A 21,707-nucleotide genomic window follows, 5' to 3' on the forward strand; every position below is an offset into this window, starting at 1 on the left:
CATACTACAACTTCAATTTATTTATTTCTCTCACTTTATTTAAAATAATTAAAAATTATTTTATTTTTTATTTCTATGGGTACTTTGCCTATGTGTATATGTGTCTACCATATGCATGCCTGGTGCCCAGGGAACCCCTGAAAGTGGAGTTAGAGATTGTTGTGAGCCATCATGTGGGTACTGGAATTGCACCTTGGTCCTCTGACAGTGCAGAGTCATCACTCCAGCCGTATTCTCTCTTCATACTTATTTAGGAAGTTATAATTGCGAATAAAGCCAGGAGTTTTCTTGTGTGTGTGGTGTTTTGTTTTTGTTTTTTGCTGTGTCAGGCCTCAAATCCAAAGTCTCACACATGCTGGGGAAGTGCTACAATGCTAAGTTGAATCCCCACCGATAAGTAAAGTTGTCTTGTATTTCTTCTGTTTAATAACTGCATCTTATACATTTACCCATATTCAAACCTCCTAGTGGCTCCATGATGTTGCATGGAATTGATAAAGTACAAGGTGCTTACTGTTAGACATTGAATTTACTTGTCTCTCTTCGTTACCGTGAGTTGCACTTAAACTAGAAACTTCCACCTAGTCACAGGAATAGCCTTTCCTAATCAATGACTCTAGCTCTTAAACTATGAAGTGAAAAAGTAATAGAGCCTGTACAGGATCAGCTTGGGTTATCCGGCAGAATATTTACTCCTCCATGTCCTCTTGCTGAATAGTTTCCCATATTTAATATGAACAATGATGAATTCAGTGTTTTACAGAACAATATGTTTTCCCCAAATATGCCAGTCTTTTTATTTTCTCAATTGCAATAGATTTATGTATTTATTAAATTTAAAAGTGACCCATAACTCATTAGGCCTGATCTGACTTATAATTAGGAAGAGAAGAAAAAGTTATTACCTTTCACAATGATTACTGTGTAAATCATGTTATTCTACTGCTTGAACCCAGGAGAACGAAGAACTTACCCAGAGGAGCGAATGCCCCTGCCAGCTCCTTCCCTGGGCCACCAGCCACCTCCAGCACCACGGGTTGAGAAGAAGCCTGAGTCCAAGAACGTGGATGACATTCTGAAACCCCCAGGTCGGGAGAGCAGGCCTGAAAGAGTAAGTGCCATGAACCTGACTAGTAATTGTTGTGAATGTAAAAATGGTAAGAGGGAGGCTTATTTCTTTTATTAACTTAGTTTGAAGTATCTTGAGTAGAATTTTTCTACTCAACTTTTCTGCAACTTAAAAATATTGGTTTCAAAGCCTCGTAGCATCTGAAACCAACAATCTCAGACACTGCCTACACTTTAAAATCTTAAAAAATTTTAGAGCCAGATTTCTTTGCAAAAATAATGTTGGAAACTTTTAAAAATAGTTTGTGAAAGCTTAATTAATTGCATTTTGAAGAAAGAAAAAGTAGGCTTGACTTCTTGATATATGGAACAAAAAGGGAGATTAGGAGACTTGTTTAGGTTTAATTTTCTGATGTATTCTCTCTCTGAGATATATATGTATGTATATATTAATATATATGCTTTGAAATTTGTCTAATATTGGATAATCTTATAATAAAGATTTCATCCACATACCCGAATTCCACGTATATAGATTAATAAGTCATTGTTTTTATGAGTGTTTTTGCCTATGTGTGTGTGTAGTGCACTATACGTGTGCCTGGTCCCCACAGAGGTCAGAAAAGGGAGTCAGCTTCCCTGGGACTGAAATTACAAATGGTTGCGTGCAGCCTAGTGGGTGCTAAGATCGAATCCAGTTCCTGTGCCACAATACACTTATAAATGTCAGAGTCAGAACAGCTTACAGGAGTTGGTTCTGTCCACCTTGTAAATCCCAGGGATAAAACATAGATACTGCGGTTATGGAAGCCAATGCCTTTACCCACTGAGCCTTCTTGCTTGACTCAGCTGTGGGTTTTTATAGATGCACTTCATCAGGTTGAGGAAGTTTCCTTCTGTTCCTATTTTCTTGAATAGTATTACTCACAAACGGTTGTTGGGTTTTGTTGCATGCTTTTTTCTTTTTTTAACATTAATAGAGATGATTGTATGACTTTTGTTTTAGTACATTGGCATAATTTAATACAGTAATTTATTTTCATGGTAGTTGGTGCTACTAGAACAATTTTTTCTGTTGCTGGATCTGGTTTGAAGATCATTATTACATCTACATTCATAATATGCTAGTTTTCTTGTCATGTCTTTGACTAGTTTTGATACAAAGTGATGTTGACCTCATAAGTTTGGAATTATTCCTTCTGGTGTTTGGAAGAATTGGCACTCTTTAAATATTGAGTAGAACTCAGTGATGGAGTCTTCTAGGCTTTTCTTTATTAGTACTTTATTATTATTATATTCATGGGTATTTTGCCTGTGTATCTGTGCCGCTTGCATACCTAGTACCTATGAGGCTCAAAGAGAACATCAGATCCCCTGCAACTGAGTTACAGGTGGCTCTACCGTGTGGGTGCTGAGAATCAAACCTGGGTCCTTTGGAAGAATAGCCAGTGTCCTTAATAGCTGAGCCATTGTTCCAGCCCTGTTGGTGCTTCTTTGTTCATCTGTTTACCAGTTTACTGTCTTTTTCTGATCCTGTTCATATTCACATAATCTATTTTTTTCTTTTGTTTTTCTTTCATTGAGATAGGGTCTCAAAGTATAAAAAGCTAGCCTCAAACTTACTTTGTAGTCAAGAATGACCTTATGACTTTGAACTTCTTCTGATCTTTCTGCCTCCCCACTTCTCAAAGGCTGGCATTCAAAGTATGTGTCACCTATGCCAGGTTTATTCACTTTTTTGGTTTTTGGTCGGGGTCTTACTATTTATCTCTGGTTGCTCTAGAATTCACTATATAGGCCAGGCTAACTTCACAGAGATGCACCTGCCTCTGCCTCCCTTGTGCTGGATTAAGGATGTATATTACCACACTTGACCTTTTTTTCTCTTGTTTTACTAATCTCTCATCACCACCACCCCCCTTTTTGGGGGGGCTGTTTCTTAGGCAAATTTGGGCATGCATCATTCTAGATATTTATTTGTTTTATCTAAGGTATATTCTTTGTTAGCATGCAGCTCATGTGTATCTTTCTTATAATCTCTTCACCTTTTTGTAATATTGGTAGTGACATCTCTATTTTTTTATTATAGTAATTTAAAATCTTTTTTTTTTAGCCTAGGTAAAAGATTATCAATTTTAGTGTTTTTTTTCCCAAAGGACCAGCTTTTGATTTTATAGATTTGAGCAATGTGTGCACGTGTGGTTTTTGTTATTTAGAAACTGACATTTCTAATGACATAATGACAGGGTTCTTTATAAGGAAAAGATGTTTATTTATACCACAGTGTAGGAGATGCAAGGGATGAGGACTTTCTTGTTGCATCAGAACATGGAGGATGTATGATGTTGGGAACATGTGTGAGACAGGAAGCCAGAGAGATTCAAGGATCAGACCTACAATTTATACTATTCCACTATCAAGAAAGGTGTCCAGGGTTCCTCAAGAATAACCCCAACCGATCTAATTAACCTCTCCCATTAATCCCCACCTGATAAAAACTCCGTTATCTCCACCCAACAGACCCTGGAGACAAAGTTTCTAGCACCTGTACTTTTGAGTAACACACGAACCAGATCCAAACCCTGATGTTTTCCTCATTCTTCTCATTTCATTAGTATCTGCTCTAGTCTCTGTTACCTTCCTTCTGTGTCATTAGTTTTAGTTTGCTCTTTTGCTAGTGATTTAGGTAGAAAAGTAAGTTTTTTATGTTAGATCTTCTTTCTTAATGTTTTAGAAGATTTTATTTGATTTTGTGTGATGAGTTCTGTGTGTTTGCGTGTATGTATGCACACCACCTGTGTGCCTGGTGCCCACAGAGGTCAGAAGAGGATGTTGGATCCCCTGGAACTGGAATTACAGCCACCACGTGAGTGCTGGGAACCAAAACCAGTGTTCTTCTCAACTGCTGAGCCATTCTCAAATTGCAGAAATGTGTTTTAGAGTTTTTTATTTTATCTTTTGTTGTGCACTAGCTGAGAGTACTAGCAGTCCTAAAATTTCAGCTGAGCCATCTCTCCAGGCTCTGAATCTTCCTTGATATAGACATCTGCAGCTAGAACTTCCCTTCAAACATTTGTTCAGTTTTATTCCATGAGCTGAATAATGATGTGTCTTTCTTTTCATTCCTGTCAGACTATCTTCTGATTTCTTTGGGCCATTGGTTTTTAAGTAGTTTGTTCCACATACATATTCGTTTCCTTTGTTCTGCTTTTGTTTTGTCTCTTAAGACAAGGTCTCAGGTATAGGAGGTTAGTCAGAGTCTCTGTGTGTTCAAGGATGACCTTGTTCTTCTGACCTTCTTCCTCTACCACCTGAGTGCTGAGATTACAGTCATTTACCACGATACTGGGATGACGCTCAGGACTTTATGAATGCTAGGCAAGCATACAGAAACTGAGCCAAATGAGCTATATCCCACAACCCCACACAAACCAAAATCTCTACCCTCGTGTTTCAGATCGTTGTCATCATGAGAGGATTGCCTGGCAGTGGAAAGACACATGTTGCAAAACTTATTCGGGTGAGTATGGGAAAACAAAAAAAGAAAAGGAAAAGAATTGCTTATGTTAATAGGCAGTATGTTATTCATTCAGGTAACTCCCATTCGATCAGTTATAGAGGCCATAGGCCATAGATCCTTAGTAGATATTTTATCTACTTAGACAAATAACTTTGCCTCTGATTTGAAACCATCAGAAATTTTTATTTTATTTAGCCACAAGTGGGAACTTTAGTGTGTTTGTCAATTTGACTGTTGTATTCTTAGGATAAGGAAGTAGAATTTGGAGGACCTGCACCCAGAGTTTTAAGTCTAGATGATTATTTCATCACTGAAGTAGAAAAAGAAGAAAAAGATCCGGATTCTGGAAAGAAAGTGAAAAAGAAGGTATGATGTGATCTTTTGGTGGGATTTTAAGAAAAATGCATTCAGGGAGAGATGGGGTTGTTTTGTTTTTTGAGATAGGGATTGTTTATTGTTTTGAGGCAGGGTCTTACTAGCCCTGGCTGGTCTGGAACTTCAGGTAGACCAAGTTGGCCTTGAACTCAAAAGGGTCTGTCTGTCTCACCACCTGGGGCTTAAGGTGTGCACCACCACTCCTGGATTGAGATGGGGGGGCGGGTGTTGAAGATGACCACTTCCTGTCTTCTGGACACCAGCTTTGGTACTTAGGTGTGAAGGATGCATAGTCATTCTGTCTTGGTGTGAACCAGGCTGAGCCTGCTCCTTCCTTCTGCTAACCCCCGTTTCTGTGGGATTTAGGTAATGGAATATGAATATGAAGCTGAGATGGAGGAGACCTACCGCACCAGCATGTTTAAAACATTCAAAAAGACTCTGGATGATGGGTTTTTCCCTTTCATCATTCTGGATGCTATCAATGACAGAGTTAGACATTTTGACCAGTTTTGGAGTGCAGCAAAAACCAAGGGTTTTGAGGTATGGTCTTAAAGAACTTTTGAAGCACTTTTAGCTTGAGTTTTCTATTTCTTGACCTTCTCATTACTTATTTTTGTTTAGGTGTATTTGGCTGAAATGAGTGCCGATAACCAGACTTGTGGCAAGAGAAATGTTCATGGAAGAAAGCTTAAAGAAATAAACAAGGTGACTTTTCAGAAACATAGGGTGCTGGAGTACCCCAAGCGTCATTTTTGAGCGTCAGCACTGTTGTCTTAAACTCACTTTCCTCATTTTATTTTTTGAGTGTCTTCTACCTGATTCAATAAATGTTTTCCTTTCTGTATTTTAACTGGAGGGGCTTGCCTAGCTCTTCTTGGAACTAGCCTATTCAAGTTGTAGCATTAATTGCATATCTGGATGGCTTATTTGACCTTTATTGGAGTAGTTGTCTGAGATAACTTGTCCTGAATATCTCTATAGATGGCTGATCATTGGGAAACCGCACCTCGTCACATGATGCGTCTAGACATTCGTTCCTTGCTACAAGATGCTGCAATTGAAGAAGTAAGTATGCATCTTTGCCTCAAATGCAGTTAAGATTAAGCAACACATACTTCACCTTCTTTCCACAGATGTCTTAAACTTCCAGAAAAGTTACGTGAATAATGTAAGAGCATGTTTTTACCTTTTAATGATCTTAATGAATCTGATCATATTTTCCCACATTTTTCTTTATTAATGCTTAGTGACATTATTATACCATTACTGTAGAATCATATGAGAGATAAGTTGAATAACATTAGTCCATCACCTCTAATATATTGATGGCTATCTTCTAAGAACAAGGATGTTCCCTAATAAATTTAATTAATTTTAAAATTTAAGAAATTTAGCTGGGCGGTGGTGACACATGCCTTTAATCCCAGTATTCAGGGAGGCAGAGGCAGGCAGATCTCTGTGAGTTTGAGGCCATCCAGAGATACAGAAAGAAACCCTATCTCAAAAAAGCAAAAAAAAAAAAAAAAAAAGTTAACATTAGCTAGGCTGATGACACACATGTTTAATCTCAGTACTTGGAAGTCAGAGGCAGGCAGATCTACAGAGTGAGTTCCAGTACAGTCAGAGCTACATAGAGAGATCCTGCCTCAAAAAAACTTCGACTATATTAAGTAAAATAAATTTCTTAAGTGTTAATTTCTGTTTTTTTGATTTACTTAACCCCATGTTCCCCCTAGGTCATACCCCATAGCCAGTTCCTTAATTTGACATTTGAATTTTCTTGAGTTAGCTTAAAAAATAGTCTATATTTAGCTTTCATCATCTGTCCTGATGGTGTACTTTATAACCTCTTTTTGGGTAGGATGAAACAGCCACTGTATGGTCCTGACTGGCCTGGAACTCCTTTGGTAGATCAGGTCTTAAAAGTGTGTGGCACCTCTGCTGGGCTCTTTATAACTTTTTGTAATTGGAACAGTGGCTCCCTCAGTAAAGTGCTTGCCATGAAAGCATGTGACCTGAATTTTGACTCCCATCACTCATATAAACACTGGACACATTGGCCCTTGCCTGTAATCCAAGTACTTTGGAGGGGGCATATAAGAGATTCTTGGGGGCCAGGTGGTGGTGGTGCACGCTTTTAATCCCAGCACTCCAGAGGCAAAGGCGGCGAAGGGATCTCTGTGAGTTTAAGGCCAGCCTGATCTACAGAGCAAGTTCCAGATAGCCAGGGCTACAAAGAGAAACCCTGTCAAGACACACAGAGAGAGGGAGGGAGAGAGAGGGGAGGGGGAAGATTGATCGATCGATCACTGGGGCTCAGTGGCTAACAAGTCTAAATTGGTGAGCTCCAGATTCACTGAGAAGCCCTGTCTCAGAAAATATGGTGATATACACCTTTAATTCTAGCACTTTGGAGGCAGAGGTCAGCCTGATCTGTAGTAGATCATGTTCCACGACTGCCAGGATTACACAGAAACCCTATCTGGGAAGAAAAAAAAAGAACAATAATTGAGGAAGGCGCCTACACCCAAAGTCTCACACATACTGAAGCATACACACGTATGCCTACTGTTTCTATCTATTTATTTATTATTATTTTTCAATATTGTAGGACCTGGAGAGGTGGCTCAGTGGCTAAGGCACTGGTTGATTTTCTAGAGGACACAAGTTCAATTCTGAATACACATCTGGTGGCTTCCAGCCATCTGTAACTCTAGGGGATCCTATACCCTCTTCTGGTCTCAGTCACTGTACACAGTTGGTACACTGACATCTATGCGGGTAAATCACCCATACACATAAAATAAAAATAAAGGTTAAAAGAAAATCCCAGACTCAGACTTATAAAAATTAATTTCTCAGACTGACTACCATAAAAAATAGAATTTTTATGCATATAGACCAGTTGTTCTGTTGAGTGCCCATCAGTTTGGGTTGGCTGCCTCCGTTAGTTTAGATTTAAATTAAATAGCAGACAAGGCTCTGGAGATGACTGAGTGGCTAATAGCATGGTGGGGAAACTAACTCCTGCAAATGACTCTCTGATGTCCTACTGTGCGCTAGAGCAATGGGCACATGTGTGTGCTCGTACACAAGTGAATGAATGAATGAATGAACGAACAAATAAATGTGTAAAACAAAACTTTGGCAGGAATGCTGCACAAATTATATGTTCTCAGTGCATCACATTTGGTTCACATCATTTGAGATGCCAGTTTACCTCATTGCAATTTAGGCTTTGGTCTAAACCTTGGCACCCACGTCATATTTGTTGGGTTTTTACTTTTTCAATTTGCAATAAGTAATCTATAAGTATCTATTAGGTTTTTTTTTTTTCTCCAACACATTTTCACTCATTGCTAACTCTTGATGGTAGTCATTAATTTGGAAGAAAGCATCATGAAAAGACAGTGAATTTCTGTCTCAGTCACTTGTGTACTTCTGTTTTGTTTGACCTTATTCTTTGAATGGTGCTGTTTTTAATGTGTGATTCTGTGGCTTGGGAGCAGACACTCCTGTAGCCCAAATTTATAGCCACATGTGGTAGAGTTGATCATGCCACCTTTTAAAAACATACTCTCTTTTTCCTGGCCTTTATGAGTTCATGCACTGCCTTTCCATTTATCTCTGTATCATCTCAACGCAGTCTCCTTTTCTAACTTAGCCTTTCCAGACCTTAAGAAATCACTTAGGCCGTTGTCCTAAGCTCAGTTGTTTGTTTTGTTTTGTTTGTTTGTGCTTTGTTTTTCAAGACAGGGTTTCTCTGTCTTGTCCTGGCTGTCTTGGAACTCACTCTGTAGACCAGGCTGGCCTCGAACTCATAGAGCTCTACCTGCCTCTGCCTCCTGCATGCTGGAATCAAAGGCGCGTGCTACCACTCCCCAGCCTTGGCTCAGTTTTAAACTTCACACATATAAACAGCCTATTTCTGAGATTGCCAGTTTTATGTCCATATTAGGTTGCTAGATTGCCTCTACGTACCTTATAAAGACTGGCATATCACTACCTTAAAAGTAACAATTTTTTTTTTTTGTTTTTGTTTTTGTTTTTGTTTTTCGAGACAGGGTTTCTCTGTGGCTTTGGAGCCTGTCCTGGAACTAGCTCTGTAGACCAGGCTGGTCTCGAACTCACAGAGATCCACCTGCCTCTGCCCCCCCCGAGTGCTGGGATTAAAGGCGTGCGCCACCACCGCCCGGCTAAAAGTAACAATTTTGATGAGATCTAATGACACAAGCTTTTAATCACAGCGCTTGGGAGGGAGAGGCAGGTGGATCTCTGTGAGTTTGAGGCTGACCTGGTCTTACAGAGCCAGATCCTGTCCAAAAAAGTTAACAGTTTTGAATGAAGTCCTTTAAATTCTTTCTGCGATGGTTTTCTGAAGTCTCCCCAAACATGGCATGTTAGTGTGGCCAGCATTCTGACGGTGCTCCTCTTGTAGCACCTTTGTCCCTGTTGGAGGAACCGCCAGTCTCTCTTCCTTACACCAGCTTTGGTGGTTTCCTGCCAGTCTGGGTTACCTTCTAGTACTTTCACATCGCTGTGCTCTCATCCTTGTTATTGTGCCCCTGCCCCCATTTCTCTTATTTTGGAGAAATATTCATTAGAAGTTTTTAAAAGTGTGCATCTTTTGAGCATTAAAAACAGGTGACCCATCTACTTAGAGTAAAATATTTTTGCCTAACTTTATAGGGATAAAGATAAAAATTCCAGGAATATCTTTCTATGGTCTTTTAGTCCCAATTCAAAGTTCAAGATGTTCAGATTTACGTGGTATATGGCAGAGAAGAGCCCGTGCCATCTTGTGCTTATTCTAGATTCTAGTGAGTCAACATTCCCTTAAATACTAATGCAATCCTTTTTTTAAACAATGATTATTGGTATATTGTAGGTAGAGATGGAAGATTTTGATGCAAATATTGAAGAACAGAAGGATGAAAAGAAAGATGCAGAAGAAGAGGAAAGCGAACTGGTAGGAGACAGACCAACCACTTTGAGCAAAGTGTCTCTTTGTTATTCTTAAGGAGTGTTTTTATTCAGATCTGTAGTTAGATTAAATAGTGTTGATACACACTTTTTACAGTAAAAGTTTCAGTAATCATCTTCATGGAGGCTTTGGATTCTTTTTATTTTTTCTTAGTCCAGAAAAACTCTTGTGTTGTTAAAAGAAAAATTTAGCAGAGTACTAAGAAACTCATCTTTGTACTCATCTAGCTGTGGGTGGTTATAAGAGAGTATACTTTTCAAAAAAGTAAATTACATATGAAAGGGAGTTTTTTCCATTCCAGCGGGTATGTGGTATAGCCTGTCCAGTATGTGCATACGTGTGTCTTCTTTGCTTTAAGATCTCAAAATTGAGTTCTGTCACTTGAGGCAGAACTTATTAAATGAAGAAGCAAAGGGCTGCCACTGGCTGCTGGAGTTGTTCTTATTTTGTCTTGTTAAGTGATGACAAAAATGACTGTGTAGGCAATGGATTTTTACCAAAGCTGATAAAATAATAATGTTAGTGTAAAGTTCTGTGTACCTCCTGTAAATGCTTTTGATTACGCCTCTGGAGATGTTTTCCTTATCCTGTCACTCAAGAAATGAAACCTATAAAATTCCTGACGTGTTAGTGTTGGCTAATGAGGTACGGAGATTAACAATGCCTTTGAATAGTATTGCTTTTTAAATCCACAGTATTATTTGCTTTATTTGCTATTTCAGCTCTTGCTAAAGTTGCTTCTCATATTTCTTTTAATGAAAATGTACAAACGGAGATTTCTGATTGCTGTCCCTTAAAACATAGTCTATAAGGAGTGGTCTCTTCAAACCATGTGTGACATAGAAGACTCTTGATAGAAACTGTGTTTATAGCATTGGTGTCGACCTCTTCATTCCTAGATTTTTAAAATGTGTATTAAAAAATAAGCTTTAAAGTTAATGATAATTGAGTCTCAGTATGTTTTTTAAGTCTTATTTTTCTTAATCAGGTTGCATTTTGGCATACATACTCTAATATGTGAGCAGGAAATTTACTTAAAGGCCACACTGTTCTGGGTAACTATTAACCTCCCTAACTACTTGTACCCTGTACTAGACAGTGACTATGAGAAATTCACAGTGTTATTGGCTTTTGGAAGCTCCATCTTTTGTGGCAGTTTTATTTCAGGATATGCTTCATCTCACTTGCTTAAATGTAGTCAACTTGAAGCTTTTAATTAAATGTACAGTTACTTTTTAAAAGAGAAACACATTGTAACACTAGTTTTACACCAGAGAACTGGTACGGAAGCATTAAAATTCTACTCGGTTGAACTCTCTTGTATTTCCATGTGGCCTGCTAAAGGGTGAAAGTTTTGAGGATGACCAGGATGGTTCCAGCAGGGGGACGTGAATACACTTTTTTACTTAACTCAACTTCTTTTAGCCCAATCACATAGCAGGATCCAGCTCTTTTGCTCTTGGAATCTATCCCAAGGGTAAAAGATTCCTGGAGAATATTAACCAAAGTGGTGTAAGCAAGTTTTGTGTCATCCAGATTGCTTTAACAGAATCTCAGTAAACTGCATTTTCAGTTCTGTACTGAATGAAGTCCAGTCTTTTCTTAGGTAAAATAATCCCTAGGGATTGTTGGTGAGATAGATTCCTGCCTTTAGTGCTTGCACAAACCTAGTACATATGATTACAGTCTATAATTCTACTATTCCAGTGATGCTTATGCTTCTAGGTGGTTTTTAAGATAACACTTGTGCAAATTTCCTCAGTATTTAACTCAACGTCATCACATCAGCACAGCTTTTTCTTGATTTGATCTAAGTGTTTTTGGAAAAGATGTAATTTATAATCTGAAATACTACCTAGTAATTCCTAGTTCTGCATGAAGACTAGCAGTGTATAAAAGCAAAGGTGTCCTGGAATACGATGCTCAGGTGAACTCTCCTGTAGAGATTGTTCCGATGTCTCCAGTGTGTTTTTAATGCAGCTGTGTGCAGTCTGCTCCATGACCTTGAACATTCTCAACAGTAGAGAGATGACTCGTAAAAGACAATACCTTCAATGAATTTGTCTGGTTCACTAGGTCCTATATTAACATTTCTGTATAATAGGATCTAATTGAAATCATAGTCCAAATAAAGGAAAAGGAGAATTGGGATAAATGATATGGAATAAACTGGCTAGGAGACTAAACAGAAGGGATTACTACATAGTTGTAGACACCCAGGGACATTGGAAGATGTTTGGGGTACTTGTTTAAAATGAATTACTCAGTTATCTTATGTAAGCTGTAAATTGCCTGTGGTAATTTCTGGTTTATCACATAACAGGAAAACATAATATTAGAAGCTATCAGAAATAGTTTCCTTTTCATCTGGTGAAAGAGAACTGCTTTGAAGTTGATTCAATAAAATTAGCCTTTGTAAGATCTAACTGGCACATGGATTGAGTCATTTTAAAATAAGTGTGAACTTCATGATGGGGTAGTTGGGTTCAAGTACCAGTTTTTCTTTTCCAAGTACTAAAAAAGACACTGGAATGAATATCTTGAAGAACACTTTTGGACATAATGGCTTCAATTACTTGAGAATAGCAGTTGTTCTTAGAAAGTAACCTAGCTAGTTTATAAATTTTCTGAGTGCTATTGATCCTGGCTCAGTAACTATCTGTACACTCTTGCCATAATTGCTATACATCTGGTGTTGAGGCTGCAGTTGAGTCCTCAGCTGGACCTGCCTCAGAGTGCATTCCTGATCCTGTCCTGACAACTGCTCTAAAAGTGCAGTGAGGTTTGGTGAATTTGGTCACTTAACTTTCTTCAAGGATAATAAAGTTGTGTTTTCCATAAGGATATATTTATAACTAGCGAGTGGAAACTGAATCCATTCCCAGTTTTAATGCTTTTCCAATTCAAACGTGTTATGCATGTATGTGTCTCTTTCTAACCCTTCGAGCTTCTCTCTGTGTACGATTTAGGGTTACATTCCGAAAAGCAAATGGGAGATGGACACTTCTGAGGCAAAGCTAGGTGGGTATTTCCTTTTTCCTGTTTTTATATGTGATACCTGATGATCATGGTGATAGAGCTCTCCACTGCACGAGCTGTGCTCACCCTGCAGTTATGTCCCTAGCCTTGCCTTGCCTTCTTGTATCTGTGACAGAGGAAAAAGGATTTTTTTTACAAAAAAAATCATTGGAAATTTTTAAGATAATTAGAAATATTTGATAAGCATGATAACATACTGTTACTTCTAACATTCTTTTTTTAGTATTAATCATAAATGTGCTCCTAACATTTTTTAAAAGAATATTTACCTGTAACCCAAAGTTGAGCTTGTTTGTGAGTACTTTAGTAATAATTCTAATAAATACTAGGGTTTTAAAATGTAATTAAAAAGAAGGTACCTGAGTACTTGAGTTTCTGTGTTGGGAAGTAAGTGCATAATTGAAATATTCAAGGAGACTCCATTTAAATTTTTCTTCAGACTGTTTTTAGTACCAAGTTACAAGATAAACCGGTTTAAATGATTGCTTACATCAAACCTTAGAGTTCCCTGTATAAAAATTGTATGTACTAAATGTATTCCTTAGATATTTTAGTGTGATTCTGAAAGTTTTTTTTTTTTAAAATCTTTTTTACTTCACTTAAAATGCCAATTTAATATGTCAATTTAGGTGTCTCAGTAGAAACTTAAAGGACCGTGCCAGGACTTACTGAGTGATTAGGAAAGGTGACTCTCAGTTTTTCTCTCCGTATATTGTTATTCCAGAACCAAGCAACCAACTCAGCATCCTAAGTCTGTAGACTTAGTTTGTCCATTCAGCACTTTGGCTACTTAGGTCATGTGACCTTTACATGTAAGGGGAGCGCATGGTACACACACTTGCATGGGTCACTTGTATTAGAGATAGCAGTTGATTTGAGTGGGTTTTGTCTTAAAAGATGAATTCACGGAGGCTGAAGAGATGGCTCAGTAGTTAAGAGCACTCACTGCTCTTCTGAAGGTCCTAAGTTCAATTCCCAGCACCCACATGGCAGCTCACAGCTGTCTTATGCCCTCTTCTGGTATGCAGATGTACGTGTAGACAAAGTATCCATATACATAAAATACATAAAAGATGAATTCACAAACTAGTAGTAGTGCATTATGGGAATAGGTACTTGCTATAAAAAATCTTAAAAAGAATTAGCTTGTGTCAAGTAAAAATTGTTTGTGGTTTATTGGAATATTCGTCTACAAATTTTTCCTCAGAGAAATTTAACAGTAATGGACTTTCTCCCCATACATACCATAAGCACCTTTTTGCTTAAATGCAGTTAAATATTTAAGAAAATAGTAACCGGGGCTGGAGAGATGGCTCAGAGGTTAAAAGCACTTGTTGAACCTCTGGAGGTGCCAAGTTCAACTCCCAGCAACCACATGGTGGCTCACAACCATCTGTAATGAGATCTGGTGTCCTCTTCTGGCCTGCAGGCATATATGCAGGTGGAACACTGTATACATAATAAATACTTCTTTTAGAAAACCACAACTTTTTTTTTTTAAGGGTGGTGTCTTAAGTGTTGCTTCTTTTGAATTAGGTCAACCCTGTTTGACGTGCTATAGTTTTAAAATACCCTGTAAGATTAGAAGATCATTGGTTTCTGCTGGTGCTTTAGTGATGAGCTTCAATGGCAAAGTGTGATTGTAAAAATAAGGGGATTGTAAAAGTGACGCATATTTTAGCAGATATTCTCCCGAGGTGTTACGCAATATATGATCTGGGATTGTGCTTTTAGAAAATGAACCATCCCATTTTCTGTTTTCCTTTCTAGTTTTAGAGGAGAAAAGAAAATGGAACATAGCCATTATGAGTGTTCAAGACAAATGTTATTGATGTTTATATTGATTTCTGAGAAATTTGACTTGTCTATTATTTCTCAGAAATGTATCTTATGCAGTCTGTTAGTGTTAAAGACATTACACAGTGAATTTCTGCGTGCAAAAAGTGGATTTCTCATAAATCTTTTTAGTAATGGCTTTAGTAATGAATCTAGAAAGGGAAATTTTTACTTGATTGTAAAAGTAGCGACAATGGTGTTTTATAAAGGATCTAGCATCTGGCACCACCGGATTATCTTGAGAGTTAATCCAACCTTCAAAGAAGGAAAACTGAGTGTAAGCTTTATCAGAATGTTTACTCCTTTGAGATTGACCCATTGGGTCAATTGAAAATGCTTTCCTAACTCATGAGGATCATCTGAGGATTAGCCTATTTGTGTTGCATGCCTTTCATATATCACCAAATTTAATGTTTGTTTACCAGGTGCACTTTATTTCCCTGAATACTCTACCAGCATTCTTAAATTTCTCTTAGCAACATGATTTTGCTGAGGTGGAAGCATAAGCTTTATCTGTGCTGCTTATTGAGCTGAAGGAGCTGAAACTGGAGCTGAGGGTTTTGGTTCTTAGAAGAGTCTTCCAGTAAGAAAATACTTCTATACTCTTCCAAGCAGCTGACCAGAAATCATTGTAGAATCTTGATTTGTGCTTAATATATAAGTTGGCCCGTGTCTGTTAAATAAGAAGGAGCATCAATTTAAAACAGTTACTGGCCTGAGCTATACCTGGCATGGTATTACATGTGATTGACAGCTGCCTGACCAGTGTTAATTACACCTGACTGCTCTTCCCTGACTGGGAGATAGATGTGGTAATGCAAGAGAGCTGGGTTTTACACACATCTGCCGGGATTCAGTACTGAAGCAACTTCAACTGCAGTCATGTGGTTTTTAGTTTCTCACACTTGTACAAACTAGAATATTCTAGACTTACTGTAATTCATCTTAATGTCACTTGTCAGTACTTAAGAGTTGTATTTTAGCCTTCTCCTTATCAGACAGACTAAATCATCTTTTCACAATTGAGGTGTAATTGTTATTTGTGTAGGTACATAACTCTTGTATGTTCACCTTGGACAAATTTTCAAATACCATTTACATTTAGAAAATATATAGATGTATCTATGGAATTTTTCCTTTGTGCTATAGTAACATGTAGTGTTTTAAAGTTGTGGTAAATTCTGTGACCAACCAAGTTGGATCAAAACTTCATCCTCTTTAAAACTTCATCTTGCAACCTAGGTTTCTAATGTGTGAGGGAACTGGACACCTGTCTTTCTTCTGTAACCAACACCCAGATTCCTCTTCCCTTACTTTATGCCACCAGAGTGTTTGGAATTCCAGTGTTCGTGTGGATGGGTACTTTCTTCAGCACTTAAAAGAAACTTTAATGTGCTTGCACAATAAAATTTCAAATCAAAGATTTCAAATAAGGGTGTTCTGACTAGAAGTGTAGGCTTTGGGACTTCAAGTTGCAAATACAGAACACATGATGCCATTACCCTTGCAGTTTCCACCTGCCTTTCTGCAATGCTGCCTGACCATGCTCTGTTGTTAGAATTGAAATGTGAAACTTTCACTTCAGAGTATGTTCATGCAAATCAGTTGTTCTAAGTTTGGAAATCCTTGGAAGTTTGTTTAGTGAGTGTACTGGAGCTTCTTACTCTTTAGTAAGACACTGCATGTCTAAGGTCTTGAACTAAGGTTGGTCTTACTACTTAAAGGATTGCCATGGGTTTTCTGACACCATGTATTGTGTCCCTATGTAGCCAAGAGTTCTGTACAGTATGACCTGTCTGTAGAGCCATTTGGTACAGCATTTTATCAACAGAAGTGGTAGAAGATTATTCTGTGCAGCCCATCTCAGGGAAATTTTGTTGAAACAAGATGGAACAATTTTCTTGAGTTTTGTAAACTATTGTCATTCATATTACTAATTTTCAATGATAATTGCTTTTATGAGGGAAGGGTATGGGAACTAAACCTTTTGCCAATTATGTAAAATCTTTTTGGCTTCTTAAAGTTTGTATACAGTTACTTGGGTGTGGAGTTTGTACATTAGAAAGCATAACTTCTCCCTCCTTGCGCCTGCTTCCAGTATACGTTCCATATAAAATTTTTTCCAACTCGGTACCTTAAAGATTTCTAGTGTACAAATTCTGCGTTCTTTCTAGAGTTGAATGTTCGTTATGTGTTTCTGAAGCAGTTAAACTTTCCTTTATTAGCCCACTTTAACAATAGTGTGTTTAGATAACTTCAGGGGATGCAAGTGCTTCACTGTAGCTCAAATATGCATAACTCATAATATTCCACATCTGTATTCAAAATCAATATTAACAAATAAAAGACACATTTTCATTATGTGTTATTTAAGATACCTAATCTGATATTTCATAATTTCTAAATGTGTTGTTTATTTGATAATAATGAGGTATTGGGAGGCCAGCTCTTTTCAAATTTAAGATTAAGAACAAAATACCAGATTCTATCACTTTGACTCACATCAATCCTTGGCATGGTGAGTGAACAGTACTTTACAGTATACTCAAAGTACAAAGTGGTCAGCAGTACTTTACAGTATAGTCAAAGAAAGAGGAGGTCTCATATAGTCCCCTTAGTCATAAATATTAACTCATGAGTGCTCTTATCCAAAATCATAATCAAAAACACATCCTTACACATGATGTTGTTGTTGTCTGATTTTCTTATGATACGGTATCCCACATCTTTGTAGATCAACTGAGCAGTATTAACACTGTGTTAAAGAAAAAAGCAATAATTGTTTTTAAAGAGACCTGGTTTTTGTTGTTTGTTTTGTTTTATTCTTTTTAGAACATGAGAGCTGAAGTGTGATTTTTCTGAGGGTGGGAGAGTCTTTTCTTGCCTTACCCATATTTATTGCTAAAACCATCAAATTATAAATATTACCCAGTACAAACATCAAGCAGACTGTGGGAATCACATAAAATTTGATATTTTCATAGACAAGAAGATAGTTTGGATCTGAAAATGGTGCTGCATTGAAAAATGTGGATGTGCCCTCTGGAAACAATCTAGCCCTCCTTTTCCTTTGTGTGCTGTATGCAAATCCACACACTCTTAATGCTTGGGCTCTGTGTTTGTTCCTCAGACAAGTTGGACGGCTTGAGGACTGGCACTAAACGGAAACGTGACTGGGAGGCGATTGCCAGCAGAATGGAGGATTACCTGCAGCTCCCTGATGACTATGAAACTCGTGCTTCCGAGCCCGGGAAGAAGAGGGTAAGAGACTTACTGAAACTTGAAGACTCGTCTAAATAGCATTTGGATTTTAGAAGAAAGTTGGAGGTGGAAAATGGCTGCCCATAAAGTGTTTGTCATGCAAGTCTAAGGACCCAAGTTCAGTGTTGAGCTCCCAGTAAAAACAGAAAATGCTACAATTACAAGCACACTTTGAAAGTTTATTCATTTTTATTTTATTGGTATGATTGTTAACCTGCATGTATGTTACATATATCATATGCATGTCTGGTACCTGCAGAGACTAGGAGGAATATTGGATCTCCTGGAAATGGAGTTATAGATAACGTATAAGCTGCCTTATACTTGCAAGATCAAATCTGGGTCCTCTGCAAGAGCAGCAAGTGTTCTGAACTTCTGAGTTTCTCTCTAAGCCCTCTTTGTATTTCTTTTAAATTACTTTTCTTAGTGCTTGAATATTAAGACAATATTTTAGTATGAGAGAATAAAAATGTTACTAGATTATCATCATGGTGTCTTTCATTTCAAAGAATCCCCATTTCAGGGCTGGAGAGATGGCTCAGAGGTTAAGAGCACTGACTGCTCTTCCAGAGGTCCTGAGTTCAATTCCCAGCAACTACATGGTGGCTCACAGCCATCTGTAATGAGATCTGGTGTCCTCATCTGGCCAGCAAGCATACAGACAGACAGAACGCTGTATACATAATAAATAAATATATCTTTATAAAAAAAAGAATCCCCATTTCAGAACTCATTGATACACTGCAGATAAGCAAGGTAAAATGATAACCTTTAATCCCATCACTAAAAAGAAACAGGTGAATTTAAGTGAGCTTGAGGCAACCTGGTCTACATAGTGAGTTCCAGGTTAGCTCTGTCTTGGGAAACCATAAAAATTCAAATACTGCAGACATACAGTAAACCCACTCTTGTCTATGTAGTTTGAGGGAGTGGGAAAGGGAAATCCCATTAATGGCCTTTCACCTATGCCCGGCCACATGCAAGAACTTTAATAAGAGTGAGGCAACCAAAGTTTAATTGGCTCAAGCTAAGTAAGCATGGTGGTGAATCCATGCAGTCTCACCACCTTGGACTGAATAAAGGCTGGAAGATGGTCCATGATTTGAGGCCAGCCTGGGCTGCAGAGACCCAGTCTCAGAAACACGAAGAACAGTAGGAGTGGCTTTCCTGGGGATGGGACTTGTGAGTTACAGTTCTGGTGACAATGAATGAGAACTGTTTTTCCCTATGTTTGCTCACGTAACTATGACTGTCTTCAGAAGGTGGTCCCCAGTGACTAGGCTTTAAAGTGCCATTTTTGCTGGGGTGTAATGTAACTCAGTGGTTAAGCACTTGCCTTGTATATCAGGTTCTGGGTTCCATCCCCAGTATAATAAATAGATGAATAAAATTTCCAAAATCACTATTTATGATTTCTATTCTTAAAAGAAACTGTATTTCCTCACATATAAACTAGAAAGAGGCAGTATTTAGTACAACTTTAAAGAGAAATTGATTGATCTTGAAGTAATTTTACTTTCTTAGAAATGTTTGAATGGTAATGGATGAAGCACATGTACCTCAAACCTTTGAGTGTTAGTCAAGATTTTTCTGTATGATTTTCTTTCTAATTTTTTTGTTTTCAATGCATCCCGACTGCAGTTTCCTTCCCCTCTATCCCTCCCATTCCACCTTTCCTCTTTCCTAGATATAATTTTTTTTAACAGTTAAATGTCCCCTCCTTCCCAGAAAAAGACATGGTGGTGTAAATCTCAAAAGTACCTTTAGGAAAATTAGAAGGAAGTTGGACATTTAAGAAACTATTTCTGGCTGAAGTTGTTTTCTGCCTTATAATTTATTTTTAGCATTTTCATAGTTATTTATTCATTCTGATACTTGAATGTGTAAGGTCTGTGAATGCCTAATAATAGATAACCAACTTTAAGAGATTAAGTTTCATTGGAGATGGGCATGAAATACAGTAGTTTTTAAGTATTAAATTTTCTTTAGAAATTGTAGTCATTGCCAGGCCGTGGTGCTGCACACCTTTAATCTCAGCACTCAGGAGGCAGAAGCAAGCGGATTTCGAGGCCAGCCTGGTCTACAGAGTGAGTTCTAGAACAATAGCCAGGGCTACACAGAGAAACCCTAACTCAAAAAACCAAAGCGAGGAAACAAAAAAATCATAGTCATTGGCCAGCAGGACAGCTCAGAGGTAAAGATGCCTGCTGCCCAGTGGACAAGCCTGATGACCTGGGTTTGATCCCTAGAATCCACCAAAAAAGTGGAATGAGAAGATGCGCAAAGTTGTCTGTGACATGTGCATGCCAGTGCGTGCATGTGTGCTTTCACACAAGCACTAATAATAATGATAAGTGTTTTTGGCTTTTCTTTTGTTTGATTTTTTTTGTGTGTGTGTGTGTGGTTTGTTTTTGTTTTCTTTTAGTTTATCAAAACAGGGTTTCTGTGTTTAACTATCGTGGCTGTCCTGGAACTTGCTTTGTAGACCAGGCTGGCCTCAAACTCACAGATTCACCTGCCTCTGCCTTCTGAAAGCTGGGATTAAAAGCTTGCTCCACCATTGTCCAGTTGGTTTCAACTTTTCAAGACAAGATTTTTCTGTGTAGCCCCTCTCTGTCCCGGGACTTGCTCTGTAGACCAAAATGGCCTCAAACCCAGCAATAAAAAGATTTTTTTAAAAAAATCAGTCATAGCTGGCGCGGTGGTGGCGCACGCCTTTAATCCCAGCACTCGGGAGGCAGAGGCAGGCGGATCTCTGGGAGTTCGAGGCCAGTCTGGTCTATAAGAGCTAGTTCCAGGACAGGCTCTAAAACCACAGTGAAACCCTGTTACAAAAAACAAACAAAAAATAAAATATCAGTCATTTATGCTAAATCAATGTTTTATTTTTTATTTTATGTCTTTGTGTGTGTGTATAGATCAGAGAACAAGTTTGTGACTTGGTTCTGTTCTTCCGTGGGCTTCAGGGCCACGTGCAGATGAGTAGACTTGGTGGCAGACTCTTTTATGCACTATCTTAGTGTTTCTGCTGCTGTGATGAAACACCATCAACAAATGCAGCTTAGGGAAGAAAGGGCAGGAACTTTCCTCTTAAAACTCTCAGGTCACACTCCATCACTGAGGGAAGTCAGGACAGAAACCCTAGAGATGAAAGCAAAACTGTGGAGGAAGCTGCTTATTGCCTTGATCTGCATGGTTTACTCAGCCCGCTTTCTTTTTTTTTTTTTTCTTTTTATTTATTTATCTTTGTTTTATGTGTATTGGTGTGAAGGTGTCAGATCCCCAGGAACTGGATTATCAGAGAGTTGTGAGCTTCCATGTGGGTGCTGGGTGTGGGTGCTGGAAATTGAACCTGGGTCCTCTGGAAGAGCAGTCAGTGCTCTTAACCGCTGAGCCATTTCTCCAGCCCCTTCCTTTTTCTTTTCTTTTCTTTTTTTCCCCTAATTTCTTTATTATGTATACAGTATTCTGCCTGACGATCAGAAGAGGGCACCTGATCTGTTACAGATTTTTGTGAGCCACCATGTGGTTGCTGGGAATTGAACTCAGGACCTCTGGAAGAGCAGTCAGTGCTCTTAACCTCTGAGCCATCTCTCCAGCCCCTCAGCCTGCTTTCTTTTA

General features: G+C 38.3%; 1 protein-coding gene across 4 annotated transcripts in view; it reads left to right on the forward strand.

Moving 5' to 3' along the window:
- Ylpm1 (YLP motif containing 1) overlaps positions 1-21,707 on the forward strand; it is an 83,430-nt gene that overhangs the window by 56,943 nt on the left and 4,780 nt on the right. For 3 of the 4 annotated variants that reach the window (XM_050164564.1, XM_050164563.1, XM_050164565.1), the window contains 9 exons: positions 957-1,111; positions 4,526-4,588; positions 4,835-4,954; positions 5,330-5,506; positions 5,588-5,671; positions 5,948-6,031; positions 9,855-9,935; positions 12,920-12,971; positions 17,956-18,086. In XM_050164564.1, coding sequence (XP_050020521.1) covers positions 957-1,111; positions 4,526-4,588; positions 4,835-4,954; positions 5,330-5,506; positions 5,588-5,671; positions 5,948-6,031; positions 9,855-9,935; positions 12,920-12,971; positions 17,956-18,086 — 947 coding nt within the window. The remainder of the gene's footprint in view (positions 1-956; positions 1,112-4,525; positions 4,589-4,834; positions 4,955-5,329; positions 5,507-5,587; positions 5,672-5,947; positions 6,032-9,854; positions 9,936-12,919; positions 12,972-17,955; positions 18,087-21,707) is intronic. The other variant, XR_007595759.1, reaches the window with a different exon arrangement.

This window comes from Alexandromys fortis, unplaced genomic scaffold (genome assembly GCF_014885135.2).
Source record: "Alexandromys fortis isolate MF-2015 unplaced genomic scaffold, M_Fortis_MF-2015_v1.1 scaffold_159, whole genome shotgun sequence".
NCBI classification, from domain to species: Eukaryota; Metazoa; Chordata; class Mammalia; order Rodentia; family Cricetidae; genus Alexandromys; species Alexandromys fortis.